The 24923-nt window shown below is 35.3% G+C and overlaps 1 protein-coding gene across 1 annotated transcript; it reads left to right on the forward strand.

Moving 5' to 3' along the window:
- The first annotated feature begins 2576 nt into the window (after window positions 1-2576).
- On the forward strand, window positions 2577-24774 carry LOC126970019 (ATP-dependent RNA helicase DHX8). The gene is made up of 13 exons (XM_050815703.1): window positions 2577-2938; window positions 3701-4551; window positions 4907-5068; window positions 6624-6728; window positions 11159-11302; window positions 12061-12573; window positions 13215-13462; window positions 14189-14855; window positions 17012-17152; window positions 19437-19589; window positions 21358-21683; window positions 22598-22777; window positions 24260-24774. Exons 1-13 carry the CDS (start codon window positions 2845-2847, stop codon window positions 24480-24482), a joined length of 3807 nt encoding a protein of 1268 aa, XP_050671660.1. The 5' UTR covers window positions 2577-2844; the 3' UTR covers window positions 24483-24774.
- Window positions 24775-24923: the final 149 nt, after the last annotated feature.

Here is a 24923-nt window from a genome sequence, read left to right on the forward strand (position 1 = left end):
GCCAATATTTGTCCTTAAAACAATTCGACACGTGTTTCGCCTCTACACGAGGCATCCTCAGGACGTGTTGTCTCGCCAAAAACTGGCATGAGACTTTCATAGCCAATCATGAAATTTTACATACACTTAGGGCAGGAAAGGATTTATGTTTTTAAGTATGTTACAGGTAGCGATATAATAAAAATCTTTAAATTAATTATTAACCTAAAAAATACAAAATACCTATGGGGCCATTCGACTAATATTGTAAAATACACTTCATTATAGCACCTGAATTAGCAATAATATTTAATGAATGCATAGATGAGGGTGTGTTCCCTGACCTCAAGAAACACAGCAAAGTTGTACCTTTGTTTAAATCGGGCAGTTCTTTTGACCCTGCTAATTTCAGACCTATTTCAGTGGTGCCTGTTTTTTGTAAATTTTTTTAAAAACGTTTGGTGCAACAGCTACAAATGCATTTTTGTAAATTAATGAACAAAAATCAATTAGGTTTCATTAGGGGCTTATCAACAATTAATGCGGGTACTAGACTCATTGAGCACATCTTTGACGCCTGGGAAGAGTCACAGGATGCATTGGGCATTTTTTGTGATTTGTCCAAAGCATTTGACTGCGTCCACCATGAAACTTTACTCCTTAAACTAAAGCATTATGGAGTGAAAAATAGAGCCCTAAATCTGTTAAAATCATATTTAAGTGAAAGAGTTCAGATAGTCGATGTAAATGGCAAACGGTCTACGGGTAAACCTGTGGGAATAGGTGTTCCACAGCGTTCTATTTTCGGTCCTTTCTTGTTTATTATATATATTAACGATCTACCGTTTGTGGTAGATGAAAGCCATGAGATTGTATTGTTTGCTGATGATACTTCACTTATTTTTAAAGTGAAGCGACGTGCAGATATTGATGACGAGGTAAACAATGCACTCTCAAAGATAGTGCGTTGGTTTGAGACGAATAATCTGCACTTAAACAGTAAAAAAACAAAGTGTTTACGGTTCGTTACACCAAACACAGCGGAGGTACAAACCAACGTACTTATAAATGACCAGAGATTGGAACTTGTGGACACTACGGTCTTCTTGGGTATCACGTTAGATAAAAAGCTTCAGTGGGGTCCACATATTGCCCATCTGGCAGATAGACTCAGCTCTGCGGCATATGCAGTTAGAAAGATTAGAGAGTACACGAATGTTGCGACCGCTAGATTAGTGTACTTCAGTTATTTTCACAGCATAATGACGTACGGTATTTGACTATGGGGTCATGCTGCTGACATTGATATAGTGTTTGCTCTGAAAAAGAGAGCTGTTCGTGCTATATATCAGCTTGGTTATAGACAGTCTCTCAAAGAAAAATTTAAAGAAATAAATATTATGACTGTTCATTGTCAATACATTTATGAAAATTTAATATACGTTCACAAAAATCGTCACCTTTTTGCTCTTAATAGTGATTTTCATTATTATAACACTAGAAATAAGGGATTGCTTGTAACTTATTCTAGTAGGCTTCTTAAGATAAATAATAGCTTTATGGGTAAATGTATACACTTCTATAATAAAGTCCCAGCCACTGTTCAGGCATTATTTATAAACAAATTTAAATGTTTTATAAAAAAAATGGCTCTGTCGCAAATCCTATTACTCCACTGCTGAATATCTAAATGATCGGACAGCCTCGGACTAGATTGTGATTATTTTATAGCGATAGTAATGACTGTACAATATTGTATATTTTTATTGAAAAGAGTGCAAAAAAAGAATTCTGGGAGAGTTTCTTGCGCCACTTCTTCTGTCTCAGAGCGCCAGTTGACATCAAAAAGAATTCTAAAGGAATCAATGTTGAGAAAATAAATGCCTTTATGCCTTTATATGGTACATCATGTTGTAACGAATATCGAGCATTAAATAGTAATAATATATTATATAGCCTATCGATAAACCAGCTATACCTAGATATGTATTACTACATACCTACAAGCCGTTTTCGAAATATAAAAGGATAATATACAGACATGAAAATTTAAAAAATCATAGAATTGGTGTGAGTGAGAAAACATTTTACTGTATAAGAAAGCGGCACAGATTTATATATAGACTTCACACGGATAGTAGAAGTTGCAAAGAGCATGATGATTGTGTGTGTGTGTATTCACATTACTCAGAAGTATTTTTAAAATATTTTATTTCCTATTTTTTCATTATACTTAGGTACTATAAGTATTACTATTCTTTTTTTATCATTTTCCTTACTTCGAATATAAACTTACACTAAACTAGATAAGAAAATACAAATAAAGCAAATATTTCGCGAGTGATACAGCGCATGGTGCGGTTGCACCAACTGAGTCATTAGAGAGTATTAACTCTAACGACGCGACGCGTGAATGTAAGGTTTCTAAACTGTTCTGTGGAGTTTGGACTGTGGTTACAACGTAGACTTTTGTTTACTCAGTCTACGGGTTACAAAATAGGTCTCGTGGGAGTACCTAAGTGTTCTGTGAAATAGGTTCTGTCAAGTGTCAGCTGTCACTGTGGCGTAGGCGTGTTTAATGCTGTGAATGAGCGTGTTGCTGCTATATATTCAAAGAAAGTTTAAACACTACGACCTACGTTCATATAAATTATAATTTTTTTTTTTTACGTATTTAATTTTATCTGTTCGAATAAATGTTTTATCACGCATTCAATTTATTATTGTAGATAAGTTCTTTTCGGTTTGCATCAATTAACTTTATATTTTAAAGCTTATTTTAAATGACGTTTCATTTGGTTTGTTTTCTTCATACTAAAATTATTTGAACTCATCTTATGTATATAAAATACAAACTTCTTGATCATGGAGGAACTTGTGAAACTAGAGCATTTGTCACTCGTTTCAAAGATCTGCACAGAATTGGACAATCATTTGGGTCTAAATGACAAAGATTTGGGTAAGACTATCTCCTAAAATTTTCAGAATTGCTGGGTATTGATCACTATGAAATACACAAATTCAAAAAATGGTTTTAACTGTATTTTGTGGATAGGCTGCTTACCAGTGGGAAGCCTCATTGCATAGGTTGCAGGCTAGGTGGATACCACAGTGGCACCTTTTTCTACCATCAAGCAGTATTGTGTAAGTATTGTTGTTTCGGTTTGAAAGTAGCTGGAACAAGTGAAATTAATAGACTAATGAGACTTGATAATGAGCTCATGTCTACAAAGTATAGGTGAGCATTTGCTCATCTCATCATTTTTTTTTCATAAAAAATATTTGAATAGTATTAATAAGTAATACATATTATATATTAAAGAAATCAAATATACTAGAAACTAGCATGTAGGCAACCTGACAGCCAGATAATTTGAGACTAATTTTGATTTGACAATGTGTGCATTAGTTAGAAGTTCAATATTGAAATTTTATGTCAAGACTGGCTCACTGTTTACATTTTGTCAATCAAAATGAGTTGCAGTCACAAATTGATGCTTATTCTCTCCGACACACTTTTAGTCTATAATAGAAACAACACTTTGTGACAACTCGTGTGTTTTTGTGGCTGAATGAATAATTATGTTGTGACAGTGCTGCTAAATTAGCTTTCGGTACAACATACACATATTATATGTAGCTAGAACCCTAGGAAAAGCTTACATGCTATATTAAAGAAATAATTTAATATTTGTGATTCATTTCATATATTATTTTACAGCTGAGTTCATAATAGATTTGTCTGAAAAACATCCAAATTTTGATGAGTTCAAAAAGGCTCTTATTGAAAATGGTGCCGAGTTTTCGGATTCATTTATGTCAAATTTGCTTCGTATCATTCAGCATATGAAACCCACTGCAACGTCAGAGCAGTCAAATTGTAAAGAGATTAACCAATCAAACCCATTAGCAAACAAATTCCCTGGTTTAGCTATACCAAATGACAAGCCACCTGTCTTTTCTGATGAAGACAGTGATAGTAATGAAAAGAAAAATGACAGAACAACAGCAAAGGATATATTTAAGAATGAAAAAGTTTTTGTTAATGATGATGTTGTGGACAAAGCTATGGCAGACTTAGAAGCCCTTGCACCATCCAAGTCTAGTGTGAATAATGATGAACATAAATCTGCACTTAAAAAGGACATAAAAGAAGAGAAAAGTAGAAGACCTCTATCTCGTGAAAGAAAAAGTAGACGTAGCAGAAGTCGTGATAAAAGGAGTAGGAGTAAGGAAAGAAGGAGTAGGAGTAGGGGGAGAAGAAGTCGAAGTAGAAACAAGAGAAGTCGAAGTAGAGGCAGAAGAAGCCGTAGTAGAGATAGAAGAAGCCGTAGTAGAGACAGAAGAAGCCGTAGTAGAGACAGAAGAAGTCATAGCAGAGGTAGAAGAAAAAGAACCAGGAGTCGAGATCGAAATAGAAAAAGATCAAGATCCCGTGGCCACAGATCAAGATCCCGTGGCCACAGATCAAGATCTAGATCACACTCCAGAGAAAGACACAGAGATCATGGTAAGAAACTGAGAAAAAAGAGTCCAGACATTGAATTGAGTGATGATCCAGAGCCAGGAAAGGTATGTAAAATCTGTCATTTATTGTTATTAATAACAATAAAAAGTGAAAATTATTATATTATAATTACATGCTAAATTATATAATAATTTTCACTAAGTTTTTACACATTTTCTTCAATATTATCTTATACTATGTGTGCATTACTTTTATAGTGAGAAATGAATAAAATAATGATTAGTTTTAAATAGTCTTATGAACAAAGTATAATGAATGTGAGGTTCAATCCTAGAATATTTTAGCCTTATTCTTGAAAACGGCAAGGAATATGTTGCATAATATCTGTAATTTTTTTGTGTAATAATTTCATTAGATATTTTAATTTCACAATATGTTTTTGCTATTGTGTATTGGCAGATATACAGTGGAAGAGTGGCAAATATTGTTCCATTTGGTTGTTTTGTTCAAATGGAAGGCCTGCGGAAGAGGTGGGAAGGTCTGGTCCATATTTCCCAATTGAGGGCTGAGGGAAGAGTCACAAATGTGTCAGATGTTGTGTCCAGGGGAGACAAAGTAAAAGTAAGTTGCTATTTGATTTGTTAACCCACAATCTTACTATATTTATATCTTTACAAGGTTTATGTATTCAATATTAATTTTGTATTATAAATTTATTACCCCATTATACATGATACACAATTCCATACCATTGCTTCTTGTATGGTTCTGTGTATGGCACCTAAAAATATATAACATATTAAGGAGGCTAAGTTTTTATATGATTTTAAAGATGTTTTCTTGCCATGTCAAAGCCTCTTTACAAACTGATTTACCCTGTGGTAAATTAATTTAGTTCTATTTCTTAAATCCTGTATTCCTTTGTGCCAAAAAAATCGCCATGTGTATTTTTTGCTACCTAGACATATGTGCTTGATTCTTTTATTACTTATGTTAATAGCATGCCTTGTATACACATCATAGAGGCATAAAAGTCTTATATGTGACTTCATGTACATACATACACATCATAATAGAATCTAGTCAAAAAAATGCCCAATTAATAAATACCAAATCAATGGTGCTAATTGCCATACTAACACATAATCAAAGCAAAGTATATTTTATATAAATATTTTTTTTATCAAAACAGAGATTTACCCCCTTAGGTTTAAATAACTTTATTCTCATTAAGACCTATTGTCACTTACATGAGAAATTAATATTTTACAAAGTAAAGTAAAACAATGATTATGGTGGGTACAGAATGCAATTCAATATAATTAGGCAAACAGATAAGACATAAAACAACCTACATATGTTATTGAAACATTTCATAATTATTGAGTATGTGCCTTTGAAGGCTCGCTTTAAAAGAAGTCAATGTTTTGGCATTTCTTATTTCTGTGGGCAGGTTGTTATATATCTGAACTCCCTCAAAGGTTACTTCTCACCATTGGCAGCTTAATATGACTAGCCCTTCGTGTAACAGTTCTGGTTAAATTCCTTTTTTTTAAAGAAGGATGTGTTAGTGTGAATTTTTTTATTTAAAACCTTGTAAATGAGTACGCATGTAGTGTGTGGGTATAATTGTCTGATTGTCATAATTTTTGTTTCTGTATAGATTTTTTCAGTTGAAGTTAAGTAGGGATAATGAAAAGAAAGGATAATAGTCTGCTAACTTAAAGCATTGCTAATTCTCGCTCTGCCTTCTTCTATTGACCTAAGTCAGAATGAGAAAAGACACTCCTTAGCGGCTGTTTAAAGTCAGCGGACCATTATGAATAAGGGGGTTAGAATTTACTAGCATAAAGACAACCAGACAAAATCTATATGGGTGAGGTTGCAGTTGGCGGCTTTTAAACAATAATGTCCTTACAAATAAACTTGATGTAAAGTTATACCTGAGCATAAACCAAGACTATGCAAATTTTTTACAAAAATACAGATTGCTTTTGATTGGTTTTTTCGGGCGTTAATTTTTATGTCTCCCGCGTGTATTTGTAAGGTTGCTTGACATTCGAAAAACTTCAGTATTAGCATTGTATTGATAGTGTTGTCTGCGATATAGTCAACTTTTCATATTTGTTTATTCTCAGTTTAACGTTTTCGTGATCACATTATTTTGAATTTTTAGGTGAAAGTGATATCCTTAGCTGGGCAGAAAGTATCACTCACAATGAAAGATGTCTGCCAGGAAACTGGAAAGGATCTCAATCCAGCGTCTCATGCTCATTTGGAGGTAATTTTTTTATGATAATAACACTCATGTTTCGCTTCAAATTTAAAGTGTCTCATCAATAATTCATATTTAATTCTAATTTACTATACGCTTTTTATTAGCTTCACCTGTATGTTTATATGTTTGTAACCGACATCTTTGGGCGCGATTTTGACCCACATTAAACGGCTAGATTTCGTTCAAACTTTGTAGATTTATCGAGGACCGATGATATTACACTAATTTGATAAAAAAATAATAGTTTAAAAAAACTAAAATACACGCTTTTTATAGAAAACCGAACAAAAAAACATAGAAAATAAATAATAGTTTAAAAAACTAAAAAACACGCTGTTTATAGAAAACCGAACTAAAAAATAGAAAATAAATTTAAATTAAGAATAGTGTTTAAAATTTCAATAAATATAAATTAATAATAGTGTGAATAAAAAAAAAATATTTTATTTTAAAAAAAGCGTGGGGTGCTTTTTAAGATATTATCAAAATGATAATCACTCTGCTCATATCTGTCAATAAAATATTTATAACTATTGACACCATGCACCCCACGCTTTTTTTAAAATAAAATATTTTTTTTTATTCACACTATTATTAATTTATATTTATTGAAATTTTAAACACTATTCTTAATTTAAATTTATTAAAACTTATTTTCTATTTTTTAGTTCGGTTTTCTATAAAAAAGCGTGTTTTTTAGTTTTTTTAAGCTATTATTTATTTTTACAGTATTGTTAGGTTTTTTTACAATTACAATTGTGTAACTGCTTTGTAGGCTGTGATATGAATGGGTTCAAAGTTTTGGATTCTGTGTAGGCTTTGGACACAGAGTCCACCATTTACCACAAAATTAATCATCATTTAGAGGACACCAAAAGTAGTGTTATTATTAAGTGGAACAGTGAACATGTGCCATTAATCAGAAGTTTTGTTGTATTATTAGCGGGTAATGCAACCATTATTAATATCTTATATAATTTATGCGTCTAGATAGACTGTGACAGCTGTGACAAATAGCGGCTAACTGTTAATCTCTATTTTAAGCAAAACACGCACAATAAAACAGAGTGACATACATATCTCGAGCGTAAGATTGTTATTAAACAAAAAAAAACTTCAAATGCTACACGTTAATTCCTATAACACAGTACAAAATTATAAGTAACTTCAGTCAGGTTTACCAGTGGGAGGCGCCTTTGCACAGGATGCCGGCTAGATTATGGGCACCACAACGCCTTTTTCCGCCGTGAAGCACTAATGTGTAACCAATACTGTGTTACGGTCTGAAGGGCGCCGTAGCTAGTGAAATTAGTGGGCAAATGAGACTTATTATTTTATGTCTCAAGGTGACGAGCGCAATTGTAGTGCCGCTCAGAATTATTGAATTTATCAAGAATCCTGAGAGGCACTGCATTGTAATGGGCATGTCGTATCAATTACCGTCAGCTCAACGTCCTACTCGTCTCTGTACTTTACTCTGACAAAGTTATTTCAACATCCCTCAATATGAAGTTCACATTAATAGACATGAAAAAATTCAAACAAGTTTTTTAAGATATTTACAATATAAGTGTAATACATATGATGCAGGTTATATAATAAGATGTAAAAGGCATCACATACTTCCATTACAAAGAAGACGTCAAATAGCAGATAGATTCTTCTAAATTAACATCACAAATTGGTATCAAAGCGCCCAATAACTACACCAGGACAAAATGTACTATATACGTTCCTCATTGCAGTACTAATTACAGGCAACATTCATATTATATAAGGTGTCCACAAGCAATAAACCAGACTTGCCTGATTTCGATATATTCAATACGTCACCAAACGCGTTAAGAGGTTCATTGACGAGGCGTTGGATGAGTGTGTGTTCTCTTGATTGCTGAAAACCTGAATACTATAATATCCATTCAGTTTGTCTTCGTGTATTTATAATTTATATCTATATACTTTTATTGTATAACTTCTTGATATTTTTTTTTGTATTTTTGTTCATTATTTGTAACACGCTTATACCTATACTTATACTTATAATATTATAAAGCTGCAGTGTTTGTTTGAACGCGCTAATCTCTGGTACTACTGGTCCGATTTGAATGATTCTTTCAGTGTTGGGTAGACCATTAATCGAGGAAGGCTATAGGCTATGTTTTTTTTCAAAATTAGGGATCCGTAATAAAATTGCTAATTTGTAACACAAGGCGAAAACCTATTTTTGCGTGCGCTGCAAAAACTATTGACAATAGAACAAAATGATGTACAGGCTATAATATAGGCAATATTTTATTACTTATAAAACTATCGCGTGAATTATACTTTATATGGCAAATCAACGTTTGCCGGGTCAGCTAGTCTCTTATATGCGAAAACTGTAAATGGTTAATAGATGTATACTTTTTTTAACCTATTTATGTCATGTAATACTGTTTGTTTTCCTAATAAAATAAAATACCTATACGCGTTCGGTTGGGACTCTCAGCGCGAGCGCGTGGCATTTTTCTTCTTCTTCAGTCATAGGGACATCAAATATTAGTTTACACTAAGTATTCTACTTTGTTTATTTGATCGGAGCAAAAGTCTTTTCAAAGTAGAAGCATAAAATAAGTGTTGGATAAACTAAACAAACGTAAACATTACACCTAGGAACCCGATTAGGCGAAGCATGAATAAAAATACAAAGGTAAGGTAGCTTTGGTTGATTGGTCGTATTTGATTAGGCGGAGCAAGGCGTACCTATTTTTAAAATTTTCATTCATGTCATCTGTGGACAAAGGAGATAGACCAGTGCCGAAGCCTTTGAAAATGATAAAAAGTGAAACAAAATAATAGTAGGATGTAACCCATTGGAAAAGGACGAGAATATAACAAAAATTAAGGGAAAAATAAATTACGGGCGATCTGAGGTCGGGAAGTGGAAAAGGGGGGGTGTTTTAGGGTAAAAAATGGTTTGCCGGAAATCTATCTCGATTTCCGGCAAAACTACAAGTCCTATGGCAAAAAGTTAATTGAAAAAGTTGCAGGTAATAAAGAGATATACAACTTTTGTAATTACACTTTTTTCACATTAAACCTCAAAATTTAGGTGAAAAATTCAAAAAACCAAGTTTTTGGTTTTTTATTTATATGTTTATCAAAAAATATTTTTTTTCTACCAAATTTGGTGAAAACTTACCTTATTATGTCCCAAATACACTGTAATTTATTTGATTTAAAATATTTGTTTTTTCGCCTTATTTTAACTTAATATCATAAAAGCACCCTAATTTTCAATCGAAAATTCTGACGTCAAAATATCAGCTTTTTTCAAAAAGTTTGGGGGCTTTTTGTTCGTTGAAATATCTACTTTCTGATGGTGTAAAAAAAAATATATAAATTACAATTGTAAATGTTCGGAAAATTTAAGTCCAACAAAAGACATTTCATAAAGAATTCACACCTGTTATTAAGTAGCAGCAAAAATATGCCGGAAAGCGAGATAAACCGTTTTTTACCCTAAAACCCTTTTCCACTTCCCGACCTCAGATCGCCCGTAATTTATTTTTCCCTTAATTTTTGTTATATTCTCGTCCTTTACCAATGGGTTTCATCCTACTGTAATTTTTTTTGGTTTCAAAAATTATCGACCCTGGTCTAAATGCCAGAAAATGGGCTATATTGCTCACTATCTACGTCTGAAGCATGTATGCATACAAAATTTTCCTTTTAATTATAATTTCGCATTATTTGCTTTAAGTCAGATGCGACTGGGGTTTAAAAGTTATATGAATATTATGTAATTAATCGTTTCGAAACAAGCGGAACTCTCCCAGCATTCTTTGTTTGCGCTCTTTTCAATTAAAATATACAATATTGTACAGTCATTTCTATCGCTATAAAATAATCACAATCTAGTCCCAGGCTGTCCGATCATTGAGATATTCAGCAGTGGAGTAATAGGATTTACGACAGAGCCATTTTTTATAAAACATTTAAATTTATTTATAGATAATGCCTGAACAGTGGCTGGGACTTTATTATAGAAGTGAATACATTTACCCTTAAACCTATTATGTATCTTATGAAGCCTACTAGAATTAGTTACAAGCAATCCCTTATTTCTAGTGTTATAATAATGAAAATCACTATTAAGAGCAAAAAGGTGACGATTTTTGTGAACATATATTAAATTTTCATATCTCACTGATTTCTGTTGTTACATAATCTTGAGAATATTTCTAATTTTTTACCGATGATTTGGTTCATTCATTCAAGGATCGGCATTGTCCTGTCAGTAAAAAAGCACACAGCACTATTAGGGTGCAGTATAATGATTCATTTAATTTTTCACTCAAATGAATTTATATACAATTAAATCAAATAATTCACATCTTAAGATAGATGTCAGGTGTTTCAGACACAGTTTGAACCAATTATTTGTGTTACAGGCGGAGCGTGAAGGTCGCAACCCTGACCGGCCCCCTCCCGCGGCGACCGTTCTGGCGGGGCTGCAAGGCCTGGATCCCGATGAGGACTCCAGTAGGAAGAGGGTCACCAGGATATCTAGCCCCGAACGATGGGAGATTAAACAGGTATTTACAAATAAGGACTCTGCATTGTTAGAAGAACAATCAACTTATACCTTTAATTTCTTAGTTAAAATTCTACTTAATTATTATATTCCTTTATTAAATCCAAACGGATGTATCTCCTTATATTATCTATTTTAATGTATATAATAATACGTCAAGTAGGTAGAGGTCAGCTAAGAACAGATTTCATGAAATTTCACCTCAAGGGGGTTGCGGGGGCGTTAAGACATCATAATGTTATATGGAGCATTCAGAAATATGTTACTCTTTTATTTCTTATTTCTTTGATTGGCTTATATTTCAAATTTATAAGACTTTTTTATTTTTAATAGAACAAGGTCTATCGGGTCAGCTAGTAATAAAATAAATTTTCATGGTCATTGCACATAAATACAATAATATACATAGTTATACCGAAGAGCTGTTTCACCTGATTCCTGCCGCCAAATTCCACCTTCGCACGACACGCCACATGTGTGGCGCTCCTCCACAGTGCGGTTTTCAAGGAGTTTTCTTCCACGTACGACATAGCTGTGGAATGAGCTTCCTTGTGCGGTGTTTCCGGGACGATACGACATGGGTACCTTCAAAAAAAGCGCGTACACCTTCTTTAAAGGCCGGCAACGCTTCTATGATTCCTCTGGTGTGTTGCAAGAGAATGTGGGCGGTGGTGATCACTTAACACCAGGTGACCCGTACGCTCGTTTGTCCTCCTTTTCCATAAAAAAAAGTTATTAGAATAACTGAAATATTTCCAGATGATCTCATCAGGCGTGATTGATAAAAGCGAGCTTCCCGACTTCGATGAGGAGACAGGTTTGTTGCCAAAAGATGAAGATGGTGAGGCAGATATAGAGATAGAACTCGTAGAAGAAGAGCCACCATTCCTACAGGGCCACGGGAGAGCCTTACACGACCTATCTCCAGTAAGAATCGTGAAGAACCCTGACGGATCACTCGCTCAGGCAGCCATGATGCAGTCAGCACTTGCAAAAGAGAGACGAGAACAGAAAATGCTTCAGAGAGAACAAGAGATGGAGAGTATGCCAACTGGTCTTAACAAGAATTGGATTGATCCCTTACCAGAGTCTGAAGGCTGGTCATTAGCTGCAAATACGAGAGGGACAGGGATAATTACTCAGGATTTACCTGAGTGGAAGAAGCATGTAATAGGTGGGAAGAAATCCTCATTCGGAAAGAAGACAAATTTGTCGTTATTAGAACAGAGGCAGTCCTTACCTATTTATAAATTGAAGGATGAATTGATAAAGGTATGTTGTTCTACATTGAAAATGGGCTTCAGCTTTTGTCATAAATATTTAGAAATTAATGCAGGTCGGTAGTTCAAAGTTATGCACTGTTTATTAATAAAAAAATTGTTACTTAATTAATTATTACTAAATGTACTAACCAATTGCTCTCTTAGCAAGAGTATGTTGGTTAGTTAAAATTATGGCTAACAGTATCTTTTTTACTTCATACTACAATTAACTCTCAAGTAGTGGCTTCATCAATCTTCTTCAAGATTTTATCAACGATACGTCACTCGAACGGTTAGCACAGTGCGAAGTGCGCTCGCACGGAACGCGAGAGGACGCGGGTTATTTTTCGGCATTTGAGTCAAAATAAGTTGAAAAAATAAATATTTAAATAAATTAAAGTGTATTTGGGACTTAACGGTAACTTTTCACCAAATTTCTTGAAATTTTTTTTTGGAAAAGATAAAAATAAAAAAACAAAAAATTGGTTTTTCTAATTTTTCACATAAATTTTGAGGTTATATGAAAAAAGGGTGAAAACAAATATCTTTTTATTACCTACAACTTTGTCATTTGACTTTTTTACATAGGACATAGGTCTTACCTCTGTTAACACAAGTTCCCAGTTTGACCGACAAAATGTTTATCAACAGGCAATATCAGATAATCAAATACTGATCGTGATTGGTGAGACTGGGTCAGGCAAGACCACCCAGATCACACAGTATGTGGCGGAGTGTGGGTTGAGCGCGCGGGGGAGGGTCGCTTGCACGCAGCCCAGGAGGGTGGCCGCCATGTCAGTGGCCAAGAGGGTGGCTGAGGAGTTTGGCTGCAGGCTTGGCCAGGAAGTGGGCTATACGATTCGTTTCGAAGACTGCACTTCCCCTGAAACTGTTATCAAGTAAGTGCTGAACAAGCCATTTTAGTTTCTAGGTGTGTACTCGCATGTTTTAGTCAGGCAATATTCTTGTATTTCCATTCATACTTCAATAATGCAAGGGCAAGCAAAGGGTGGTGATAATTTTTTTTATTTTAATTTGTTTTTATGTATGAGGAGAACAAATTAGGAGGCGTTCGTAACACAACAGACTGCCCCGACTGGGAATCGAACCGTTGCCTTCTGTAACGGAATATGGCTACACTTTCTTCACCCTTAGTCCAATAATAATAGATCGGTAAAATGTTTTTGCATACAGTCCTTTGTATAAGCTATAAACAAGAAATAAAATCTATGTTTATTTTTTTATGGAAAAGGAGGACAAACGAGCGTACGGGAGGGTACTTAACCTGCTGATAAGTGATCACCGCCATCTACATTCTCTTGCAAAACCAGAGGAATCACAGGAGCGTTGCCTGATTTTAGGAAGTGTACACGATTTTTTTGAAGGTACCCATGTCGCATCGTCCCTGAAACACCGCACAAGGATGCTCATACCACAGCTTCGTTGTACGTGGAAGTAAGTTCCTTGAAAACCGCACTGTGAGGGAAAGCCACACATAGTGGGGATGATAATATGCTAATTTGTAGCGTGTCGTGAGAAGGTGGAATTCAGCGGCAGTAATCAGTAATAGCTCTGAATGTATAACAAAATTGTATAGTTATTGATCTACAACCCTAATTCCACAGGTACATGACAGATGGTATGTTGCTCCGCGAATGTCTCATGGACCTAGACCTGAAAACCTACTCCGTGATCATGTTGGACGAGGCTCATGAGAGGACAATCCACACTGACGTCCTATTCGGACTGCTCAAACAAGCTGTCCAGAAGAGACCAGAGCTCAAACTAATTGTCACATCAGCCACACTTGATGCCGTCAAATTCTCTCAGTACTTCTTCGCTGCACCAATCTTCACCATCCCTGGACGGACCTTCCCTGTTGAAGTCTTATACACAAAAGAACCCGAAACAGATTATTTGGATGCTTCGCTGATAACTGTGATGCAAATACACCTGAGAGAACCTCCCGGAGATATACTTCTGTTTTTGACGGGCCAAGAGGAAATTGATACTGCTTGTGAGATTCTGTATGAGAGAATGAAGTCTCTTGGCCCGGATGTGCCAGAGTTGATAATATTGCCTGTGTACTCGGCTTTACCTTCAGAGATGCAGACAAGGATCTTCGAGCCAGCCCCGCCTGGATCCAGGAAGGTGGTGATAGCCACGAATATTGCTGAGACATCTTTAACCATTGATGGTATTTACTATGTCGTTGACCCTGGATTTGTGAAGCAAAAGGTGTATAACTCTAAGACAGGAATGGATTCATTGGTTGTGACACCAATATCACAGGTTTGTACATTTTTTATTTCTAACATGGTATTTTTAATAATTCTCAGTAGGTATCCGACGTAATGTTCTATGTTGTAATTAAGCGATAAACTTAAATTGAAAAGATCTAGTCTGTTGGTAAAATATTTTTAATATTTATCAACATTCAGGCCGGAAGGACTGTTTCATTAATAGATTCCAACAGTACAATGAACGATCATTTACAATTAATAATATCTTCTTCATCGCTACACTCTTGGTGGCATGGTTGTCATAAAATGGTCTATGTAATGTGCCTCACAATTTGACGCCATCTTCGCATGAATGAAGTTTCATTCGGGTGCAAGACTACTGCCCACAGCAGATTTGATTTGGTCTGTCTGTACCATGGGTCAGCTTCCGCGAGGTCTACCTTTCAGTTAACTCTGGACGACAAGACGTTCCATGACTGGCTGCCTTCATATTTTGTGGTGATGAAAGCGAATATACAGCACAATTATTATAAGGACCTTGAAATGAGGACAACATGTGCGTGTGCAAAATAGAAGTTAAACTACGTTTAAAAAAACCGACTTCAAAAACTGAAAAGTATCAAATAACTAAAAATTAAATTTAATACACCTCTTATACAAACCTTTACCTTTAATATTTATAAAATACTATTATTTATATGTGCCACCTATTGATAGGGTTTAAGTCAGTGCCAAGCCCTTAATAAAATAAAACTTAATATTATAAACAGCTTACTTACTGTATTTATTTAGGTTGTTTGGCCGCTTGGGTTGTTTTTTTCTAGTCGAAGCTATCCCGCTCAAAGTCATGTGCGGCGAGTGTAGGTACCTTTATTACATTTGGCTTGACACCGACTTCAAAACTATCAATATGTAGCACATACAAATAATAGTATTTTATTAATATTAAAGGTAAAGGTTTGCATAAGAGGTATATTAAATTAAATTTTTAGTTATTTGATAGTTTTCAGTTTTTGAAGTCGGTTTTTTACACGTAATTTATTTTTAATTTTTAACGTTTTAGTGTCAATTAATAATAATATACAATCAACTTGAATGAAAACTCCAAAAAACGCAATACTTACTCAGAAAACAATTATGTCATCCAGGTAGACGAAATTGTTCATATAAATGTTCATAAAATGAAAACTACCGGGCCAAACTATGTAAAATTTTTATGGGAAGAATTGCGTAAATCGGATCATAAATCTCAGAGTAATCGGTGTACATACATAAAAAAAAATACCGATCGTATTGATAACCTCCTCCTTTCGGAAGTCGGTAAAAAATACTGTTTTGTGATCAAACCTTATAATTATTAAAGGTTTAATAACAAATAACTGTAATAAGAAAATTTAAAACTTTTTGATATACCACCCCGTACCAGTGTTACAACTTGAATGCCAAAGAGGATGTAAATACTGCGTAATAAAAGGCAGGACTGCCTAAGTAAAAATTGAAATTTAGTTTAGCATGAAACGTGCAGTCATTTGACATAAGTTGTAACAATAAGGCGATTGTCCACGAAGTATAATCCGGCTAAGTATGAAAGCGAACAGTTGCTTATAACGTAGTGGATTTCGGCTATCTCCGTTTTTTACAAGATTATCAATCGTCAAGCCGTCATCTGTCAATCTATCAATGACTGTACGTTTCAAACAATCGAGTGAATCGCTTCATTTCTTAGGGAGTTTCGCTGGGCTGTTTGAATGCCTGTATTGGTGGTCAACTGACAACGTCATATTGGTGTTGTCAGTTGACTGTCTACATTTTACATATTAGTAGATTATTACAATTTAACAATAATATTGATAGTTAAATAAAATGAACCAAATATTAAAATTTAAATGGAGGTATATTCACAAAACTGTCAATCTAGCCGGCATCCGGTGCAAAGGAGCCTCCCACTGTGTAAAATATGTTGGTAACGCTAACAATATACGGCCGCTTTCAATAACCTATCTATCCTTAGGTTAACTTACTAGAGGTAGACAAATCTATCCTTTTACGCTTACATACATTTCAATAACCTATATATATATAACATAACTATGGATAGATAAGATCTTGTCATTAAACGGTGATTGTATATATCCGCAACTAGAGATACGTTATTGATATGCCGTAATGTCTACCAGAGGTGCCATTGTATTATATTTCGTACAGGCGGCAGCGAAACAACGCGCCGGAAGAGCGGGAAGAACCGGGCCCGGCAAGTGTTACCGACTGTACACGGAGCGTGCCTACCGGGACGAAATGCTGCCGACACCGGTGCCGGAGATACAACGGACCAACCTCGCCACTACTGTAAGGACACACACACACAAATAGACTATTTCACTAACACTTTTTAGCTTACATTAGAAACACAGGAGTACTGTTTTAACAGCCGCATACAGCGAAGAGCGGCTCGAATCATCAAGTCATCCCCGATCGACTTGATTCTTTGTGTGGCGTAGCGATAAGGGTTATCTGTGCATTGACTACTGCTTTTATCACGGGGAGTGCTCTGCATCTTCTATCTCGCGGAGTGCTCAGAGGAGCTGTTCGGGTTGATACCACCATCTTAATTCCACAACCGGACATTACGTCAATATGCTAAATTACACCCGCATCCAAATGTTACGTCTCGCCCGCGTTAACGCGACGGTGTGTTGTTTTTGAATTCTTAAATCTCTTGCCTCAGCTATTGTTTCCTCTTAAAGACGAGGCTCGATTCGTCTAACTAGGTGCGATCAGTGAGAGGAAAATTTACCGAAGTACTTTATATACAAATTGTAATCACGGACTAGTAAACAAATAAGGACTCCGTGTCACCTTACATATCAGTGTAGCACCAAAACAAGCCGATTAACGTGTAAATACATAGCCCAACGCACACACTTACACTACTACAGGCCGATAGGCGGCCATAATCAGAATTGTCGTCGTCTGTGACAGATCAGTTTGCGTCTCAATAAAATATTTTAAAAATGCCGTTGTGCGTTGTGAAAAAGTGTAAAAACAATACTATATAAGTATTTGTGGCCATATATGATTATTTAAGGGAGAAAAAATTGTGTTACTAGTATCCCCTGTAACCGCACACACACTAACATAACGGTGCTTCACTTGCTATCACGGCGCGGAGTCCTTCTTTTTTTACAGTAGATGACGTATTCACTTCTGTCGTGAGTCCTTTTAACCCTTAGATGATACGTGATTGATACGTCTGTATAGTCTCTTACTGTTAGACAACCGATGAAAACAGACCAGGAATAATAGTTAAGTGTGCGTGACAAGTTAAATCTTACCCTCGCGATTTGTATGACACTGAGTTAGTGTGCGTGAATAGCTCTAAATAGAGGTTAGTTCTAAACACAATTTTTTTCGACTTTTCAAAGTTTTAACCATACACCATTCTTTACGTTGCGTTGTTGTATTGACACGACTTACGACTTTATTTACGCTGCCTATTGTACATATTTTTAGATTAATGATTTTAATTAACTGTTTTACTAACATTATTGAAGGATTGGCGGATAGGCTTAGTTCTGCAGCATATGCGGTTGAGAATTAGACAGTTAACTGACATAGATATGGCGCGATTAGTATACTTTAGTTATTTTAATAGTATTATGTCCTATGATATATTGTTATGGGGCAGTGCGGCCGATATTAATACCATCTTTGTGCTGCAGAAGAGGGCTATTCGCGCGATTTATAACCTAGGTCCTGAAGAATCATTAAGTGAAAAATTTAAAGAAATAAACATTTTGACTGTTGCTTCTCAATACATTTTTGATAATGTTCTGTATGTTCATAAGCACATTGAAGAATTTTCTAGAAACTGTGACATTCATAATGGTAACACGAGGAACAAACATAAACTTGCTATGCCTACTACTCGGTTGGGTCGAGTTAGTAAGTCTTTTGTTGGGCGATGTATATGCTTCTACAATATGATACCAGAAAATATACAAAACAAATGTGTTACGAAATTTAAAAGAATTGTTTAAAAACGTTTGTGTGGGAATGGTTACTATAGCACTATAGATTTTCTTAATGACACCACGGACTGGGAATAAAGCGAACACCCTCAGGCTCTTTAATTATAAATGTTTATTATACGATATCACATTGTAATCCATATTTTATATTAAAAAAAAAGCCCGCTGAGTTTCTTGCGCCCATTCTTCTCAGGTCTGAGGCAGTCTCTTTTGAATGGGTGGTAGTTTTGACGTTCAATAAGTGATTTTAAATCCTATTTTGAATAAAAATATTTGAATGTGAAATTTGAATTAAACATTCTAGAAAACAGTACCTACAATAGACTGATTTTTGGAATAATAATAGGAAATAACGTGGTTCGGTTAAAACAACACAATATGACGCCTTGTTTCAGATCTACAATAATAATATTTATGTGAACAATATGTTTTCTTGTTTTTCTCTCCGCATATCCATAAAACTTTTTCTTTGTAAATTTCCATTTTTCATCAACTTTTTATTTAATTGTAATAAACCTATCGTAGTTTTACGTCCACGTTTGAAATAGTTACCCAACATGTTAAATGCTTTTTTTACATTTCTTAACTGTTTTCTATCTCAGGTGCTGCAGCTGAAGACCATGGGTATCAATGACCTGTTACACTTCGACTTCATGGACGCACCGCCCGTGGAGTCTCTTATCATGGCGCTGGAACAGCTGCACTCTCTGTCTGCGCTCGACTCGGAGGGGCTGCTTACTAGGCTTGGCAGACGGGTAGGTACAGGAGGACGAACGAGCAGTCATCTTAAAGTTGATTACCGCCGGCCGCAGTCTTGCAGGGAAATCGCAGGATAGCGTTGCCGCTCTTTCAAATAGACGTTTTTAAGGTTACCGGTTACTTTTGTTAAGGTTAGAGTTGCTTGCGCCGCTTCTTCTCTCTCAGCGCGCCATTTGTTTCCGAAGCGGTATTAGTATATATTAGAAATGATATCAAAAAGATTTAATTTTAAAGGAATCAATTTTGAAAAAATAAATGCCTTTTATGCCTTTTTACCAAGTTGTATTATCCTGAAAATCGCGCAGGAAAGCGCAATTTAGATGGCATTCTTTAAAAACTCTGTGAAGGACAACACATCCAAAAGGTGACAGCGATGCCTAAATATTTGGCGTGTATTTGGAATCCGACGGAAGGTATCAGTTGAAACAGCTTTTTGGAACACTCCCCCGATAAATGCGGTAGAAGACATACAATTAAGCGACGTCTCTACGCTAAGAAAAGCGCTTGATATGGAGTACTGAACCCTCGTAAATTCGAGAAGCTCTACAGTTTTAGCGTGTCGGAATTTGCGCTGTGACGCCTACGTTAATTACCTATAATTATTATGCGACACAACAATGTACCGTAAATTGTTTTATCTACACCCATGCTTTAAATCCTCTATTAAAGATTCTGAAACAGTTAGCTTATTGCCAATATTATAACACCCAATGTTCTAATAACCATTACATCATCCAAACGAGTGTTGTAATGTTGTACTGAATTTCATAACAACACTCCTATGTTTTTTTTCGATCCCTTCATGCGCAAAGAGTTTCAACAGACAGCCACATTCTTATTGCTCGATGCGTGGTATCTGTATGAATTTCAAAAAAAGAACATTTCCGTTTACGCGCGTTCCACACTACGAGAACGTCGCGCGCCGTAAAAAAAAGTAGGTTATTCGAATCCCCGCCATTTTTCTTCGATATTTTTATTGTTTTGTTTACAAGAAATGAGCGATTTATTTTAAACTGTGAATATTCGAGTGAATTTTAATTATTGCACTATACAAAATGTAAATTACTACTAAAATAAATAATTGTTTCATTAATACTTATTTTATTTGTATATAATCAGTAATGAATGATATTAGGTTACTACTTGGACTGGTGTTATAATGTTAGCAGTAAGCTAACTGTTTCGGAATCTCTTAGTGGATTCATATTCTGGGTGTAGATAAAGTCTTGTATGCAACTGTTGATAATTAGGTATTAAAACACTCATGTGATACTATTATCACACTCGGCTTCGCCTCGTGAGATAAATCCACATTCGTGTTTTAATACCCCTTATTACACAACAGTTGCATAAATAACTATTATGGTTATCTGATTAAAGTAAAACCTAACCTAACCTTGCCTAAGGGTGACAAATAGTGATCTCTTATCTTACAGACGAACCTTAACCGATGTGACTTAGGGAATTTCATGCATGGATATACTTCCAACTATTCACAGTTTAACACTTTTGCTGTGACATTATATCATTACAAAAACAGGGAAAACCAAATAATTATTGTAAAAATTGAACTTCTACAAATTACGTAATTTAAGAAAAATATATGAAATTTTGTATATGCATTTGTTTAGGTAAAGCCGTCACCAGTTAGTTTTTTTTTATTCAAAAAAGACATATAGACATAAAGAACGATTATTGCTATTCGCTAGCTCAGATCGTCATTCATCAATAAACATTTAAGTACAGTGTTCACTTGTTTTCTAGATGGCAGAGTTTCCGTTAGAGCCGAATCTCTCAAAGATCCTGATTATGTCAGTCGCGCTGCAGTGTTCCGACGAAATACTGACTGTTGTGTCCATGCTGAGCGTGCAGAACGTCTTCTACCGGCCCAAGGACAAGCAAGCCCTGGCCGACCAGAAGAAGGCCAAGTTCAACCAGCCAGAAGGTGATCACCTCACTTTGCTGGCCGTCTACAACAGCTGGAAGAACAATAAGTTTTCCAACGCGTGGTGCTACGAGAACTTCGTTCAGATACGAACACTGAAGCGGGCTCAGGATGTGAGGAAACAGCTCCTGGGTATCATGGACAGGTGAATATGAAAATTAATCTAAAATTATCTTAATATAAAAACAAGTAAATTGCTTCGTAATTAGTTATTGGCAGCACTGATTAGTAACATTCAAATATGTCGTCAGATTGTTGTTTGTGAAATATCGTTGCTATACGTATATTATGTAAGAAAGCCACAGTAGCAGCTTGCTAACGATAATAATAATTGTTAACGATGTATTGACCAATCAGTATTCAGTACCTCGCGCCCGCTCACCACTGTTGGTTGACTGTATTATTTAAATTGCGAATATATTGTTTATATGAATGAATTTTTATAGTGAGATTTCGTTAAGATCCGATATTTTGCTTATATATATATATATTCAGGGGCGTGCATTGGTTTTCTACCAAGGTAGGCACTATGGATGTAACTAGTCGTAGTTGAGCTTTGGAATGTGCAAAAATTGCTTACCGTAGGTATCAAGTGGCAAGCGTAAGGAAAAATTTAATGCGTGGCTGTTCAATAGAAGTTTGGTAATAAAATAACGGAACCAAATTAAACTAAATCAACTTTAACACTAGAGAGGTAGGCACTGCCTAATTGCCTATATGATATGCACGCCCCTGAGTATATTATAACTAGCCGGTCCCGGACGCTTGGCTGGGCGAATTTTAAATTGGAAATTAATTAAATTTTATTCATCTTATTACAAATACAATAAAAAATAAGTAGCCATAAACCATCTAGGATAAATTTCTATAGTATACTTATCGAATAGTGGTAGTTTCGTGTCGATACGATTAGTTGTTTAGGTGTGATTTGGCCTCAAACAGAGACCATTTTCATGACATATATATATTTATAGATTACTTTGTGATTAAGGCAGGCAATCGAGTATATATATATATATATCATTTAAAAGAATATTAATTATTTTAAAATTATTTTAGACACAAGTTGGATGTAGTGTCTGCCGCCAAGAATACAGTTCGCGTTCAGAAGACGATTTGCTCGGGCTTCTTCCGGAACGCGGCCAAGAAGGACCCTCAGGAAGGTTACCGTACCCTCGTGGACAGCCAAGTCGTGTACATACATCCTTCCAGCGCGCTCTTCAACAGACAACCGGAATGGTATGTCGGCAACTTTACTCAACAATAAATAATTAAATCCAAGCAAATGATGAACCTACAAATTTGCTTTTTTTATGTAAGAGGAGGACAAACGAGCTGAAGAGGCCACCTGATGTTAAGTAATCACTGCACCCCACATTGTACCCCCAATGTGTACGCGCTTTTTTATAGATACCCATGTCGTATCGTCCTGGTAACACCGCACAAGGAAGCTCATTCCACAGCTTGGTTGTACGTGGAAGTATGTTTCTTGAAATCCAGATGGTGGGGATGTTATCCTAATTTGTGGCGAGTCTTGCAAAGGTGCAATTCGGCTGCAGAAATCAGGTGAAACAGCTCTTTTGAGCACTCCTCGTGATAAATGCGGAAGAAGACACACAATGAAGCTATGTTAAGTTACGTTTGGTTAATGCGCCTTCTCTTGTTATTTTGAAAAACAATATGGATTTTAACATATTGTAATATTATAGCCTTCTTCTATTTAAAAGTATCTTAAAATTATACAATCCTGTTATATCCTGTACGAATGTACGGAACACTGAGTGTGGATCCGAATCGAATTGGACCATTTTTTTTTCTTGGAAATTTAACACGTCGTTTAAATTAAGAGTTTTTTGATGTTGAGTTTTTTGTTGATTTTTTGTGTGTGTAGGTAGTTTGTTGACAGGTCTTATTTTATTTATACTATCGTTTCATTATTAACAATATTACAGTGTCCGACACACCATTTTAATAATCTTGCACCACATATCCGCGGAAGTCCGTTATTTTACCCTGTTTTCCGGGAGTAAAGTGGCAATTTTCAACCATCTGAAATTGTGACGGCCAATACCGATAATAGTCATTACTTATGCGTCAACAAATCCAAAGGGTTTTGGCCCTTCCTCCTTAAAAACAGGGTAAAAAGCGATCTTATTAAAAATCTTAGTAAAAATTTGTGTACGCAACAGGGGACGTGAAAAGGCCATCACGAACCGCGTGCCACCCTCGCCTTTTTGAATGGATGCTCATGATAGAAAATGCATTTAATATGCAGTTACAGTTGTCATTTGCTAGTGTTCTGTATAATTGTATCCAAACTTTATAAACAAATACTTCTATTCAACTCATTTATATTTGTCTACGTGGACTTACTACACCGTACCGTTAATTGTTGTAAACGGTGTTTTGCGGCCATGTCGAAATTTACTTATTGTACATTCTAACCACCTAGTAAAAATATGGTATAACTCTACAAATACCTAAGAGTTTCCTATATGTATTTTGCTTAGCAAGTGTAAAAAATAAACAATAAGTGTTACACTCTGCCAATTACAATGCAATGCTGCTCAGAATTCTTGATAACTCCAAAATTTAGAGCGGTATCACAATTAGATGTTAAACATCACTAACCCAAAAGCTATGGTGCCCTTTAAACCGAAACAGATATAGTAAGTAAGACGACTTGCACTGGTAAAAACAATAAGTGCTATATTGTTTCAGGGTAATATATCATGAACTGGTTCAAACAACCAAGGAGTACATGCGAGAGGTCACCACCATAGACCCCAAGTGGCTAGTGGAGTTCGCCCCAGCTTTCTTCAAGTTCTCGGACCCTACCAAGCTGTCCAAGTTCAAGAAGAACCAACGCCTGGAACCATTGTACAATAAATACGAAGAACCAAATGCTTGGAGAATATCTCGCGTCCGTAGAAGGAGAAATTAATGCAATTTAATATTAATAAACTGTACATCTTCAACACTTCTTAAACATAAATATAATATGACGAATCTAAATTGATCTACAACTGCTAACAACTATTACTTTGGGAATTTTCGAACATATATTTCCCGATATTTATGACTTTCATGATTGAATTATTTAAAATATTTTGTAGTTTTAAGATTTCATGTGAGGTTTTCTCATGCTGTGAATGAGTTTGCTGTTTTCAGATTGTATTTATATGTACATATAAAATTTGATGATTGGATTATAAATAAATAGATTTAAGAGAAAATTTGTTTCATTTAATCGTAATGAATTTGTTTAAATTTAAATAATGTTAAATTTTGTGAGATGTAAGAAAAATTAGTACGTCTTATTGCACAATACTTGCCCTATCATCCTTAGTGCATAAAGATTGTCTGCATCGCCGTTCATAGTCTA

This window comes from Leptidea sinapis, chromosome 1, assembly GCF_905404315.1.
Source record: "Leptidea sinapis chromosome 1, ilLepSina1.1, whole genome shotgun sequence".
NCBI lineage: Eukaryota > Metazoa > Arthropoda > Insecta > Lepidoptera > Pieridae > Leptidea > Leptidea sinapis.

Coding starts and splice junctions, on each gene's coding strand:
- LOC126970019 (XM_050815703.1), top strand. CDS start 2,845: ATGGAGGAACTTGTGAAACTAGAGCATTTGTCACTCGTTTCAAAGATC. Junction 4,552..4,906: donor ATGATCCAGAGCCAGGAAAG/GTATGTAAAATC, acceptor GTGTATTGGCAG/ATATACAGTGGAAGAGTGGC. Junction 22,778..24,259: donor TTCAACAGACAACCGGAATG/GTATGTCGGCAA, acceptor ATATTGTTTCAG/GGTAATATATCATGAACTGG.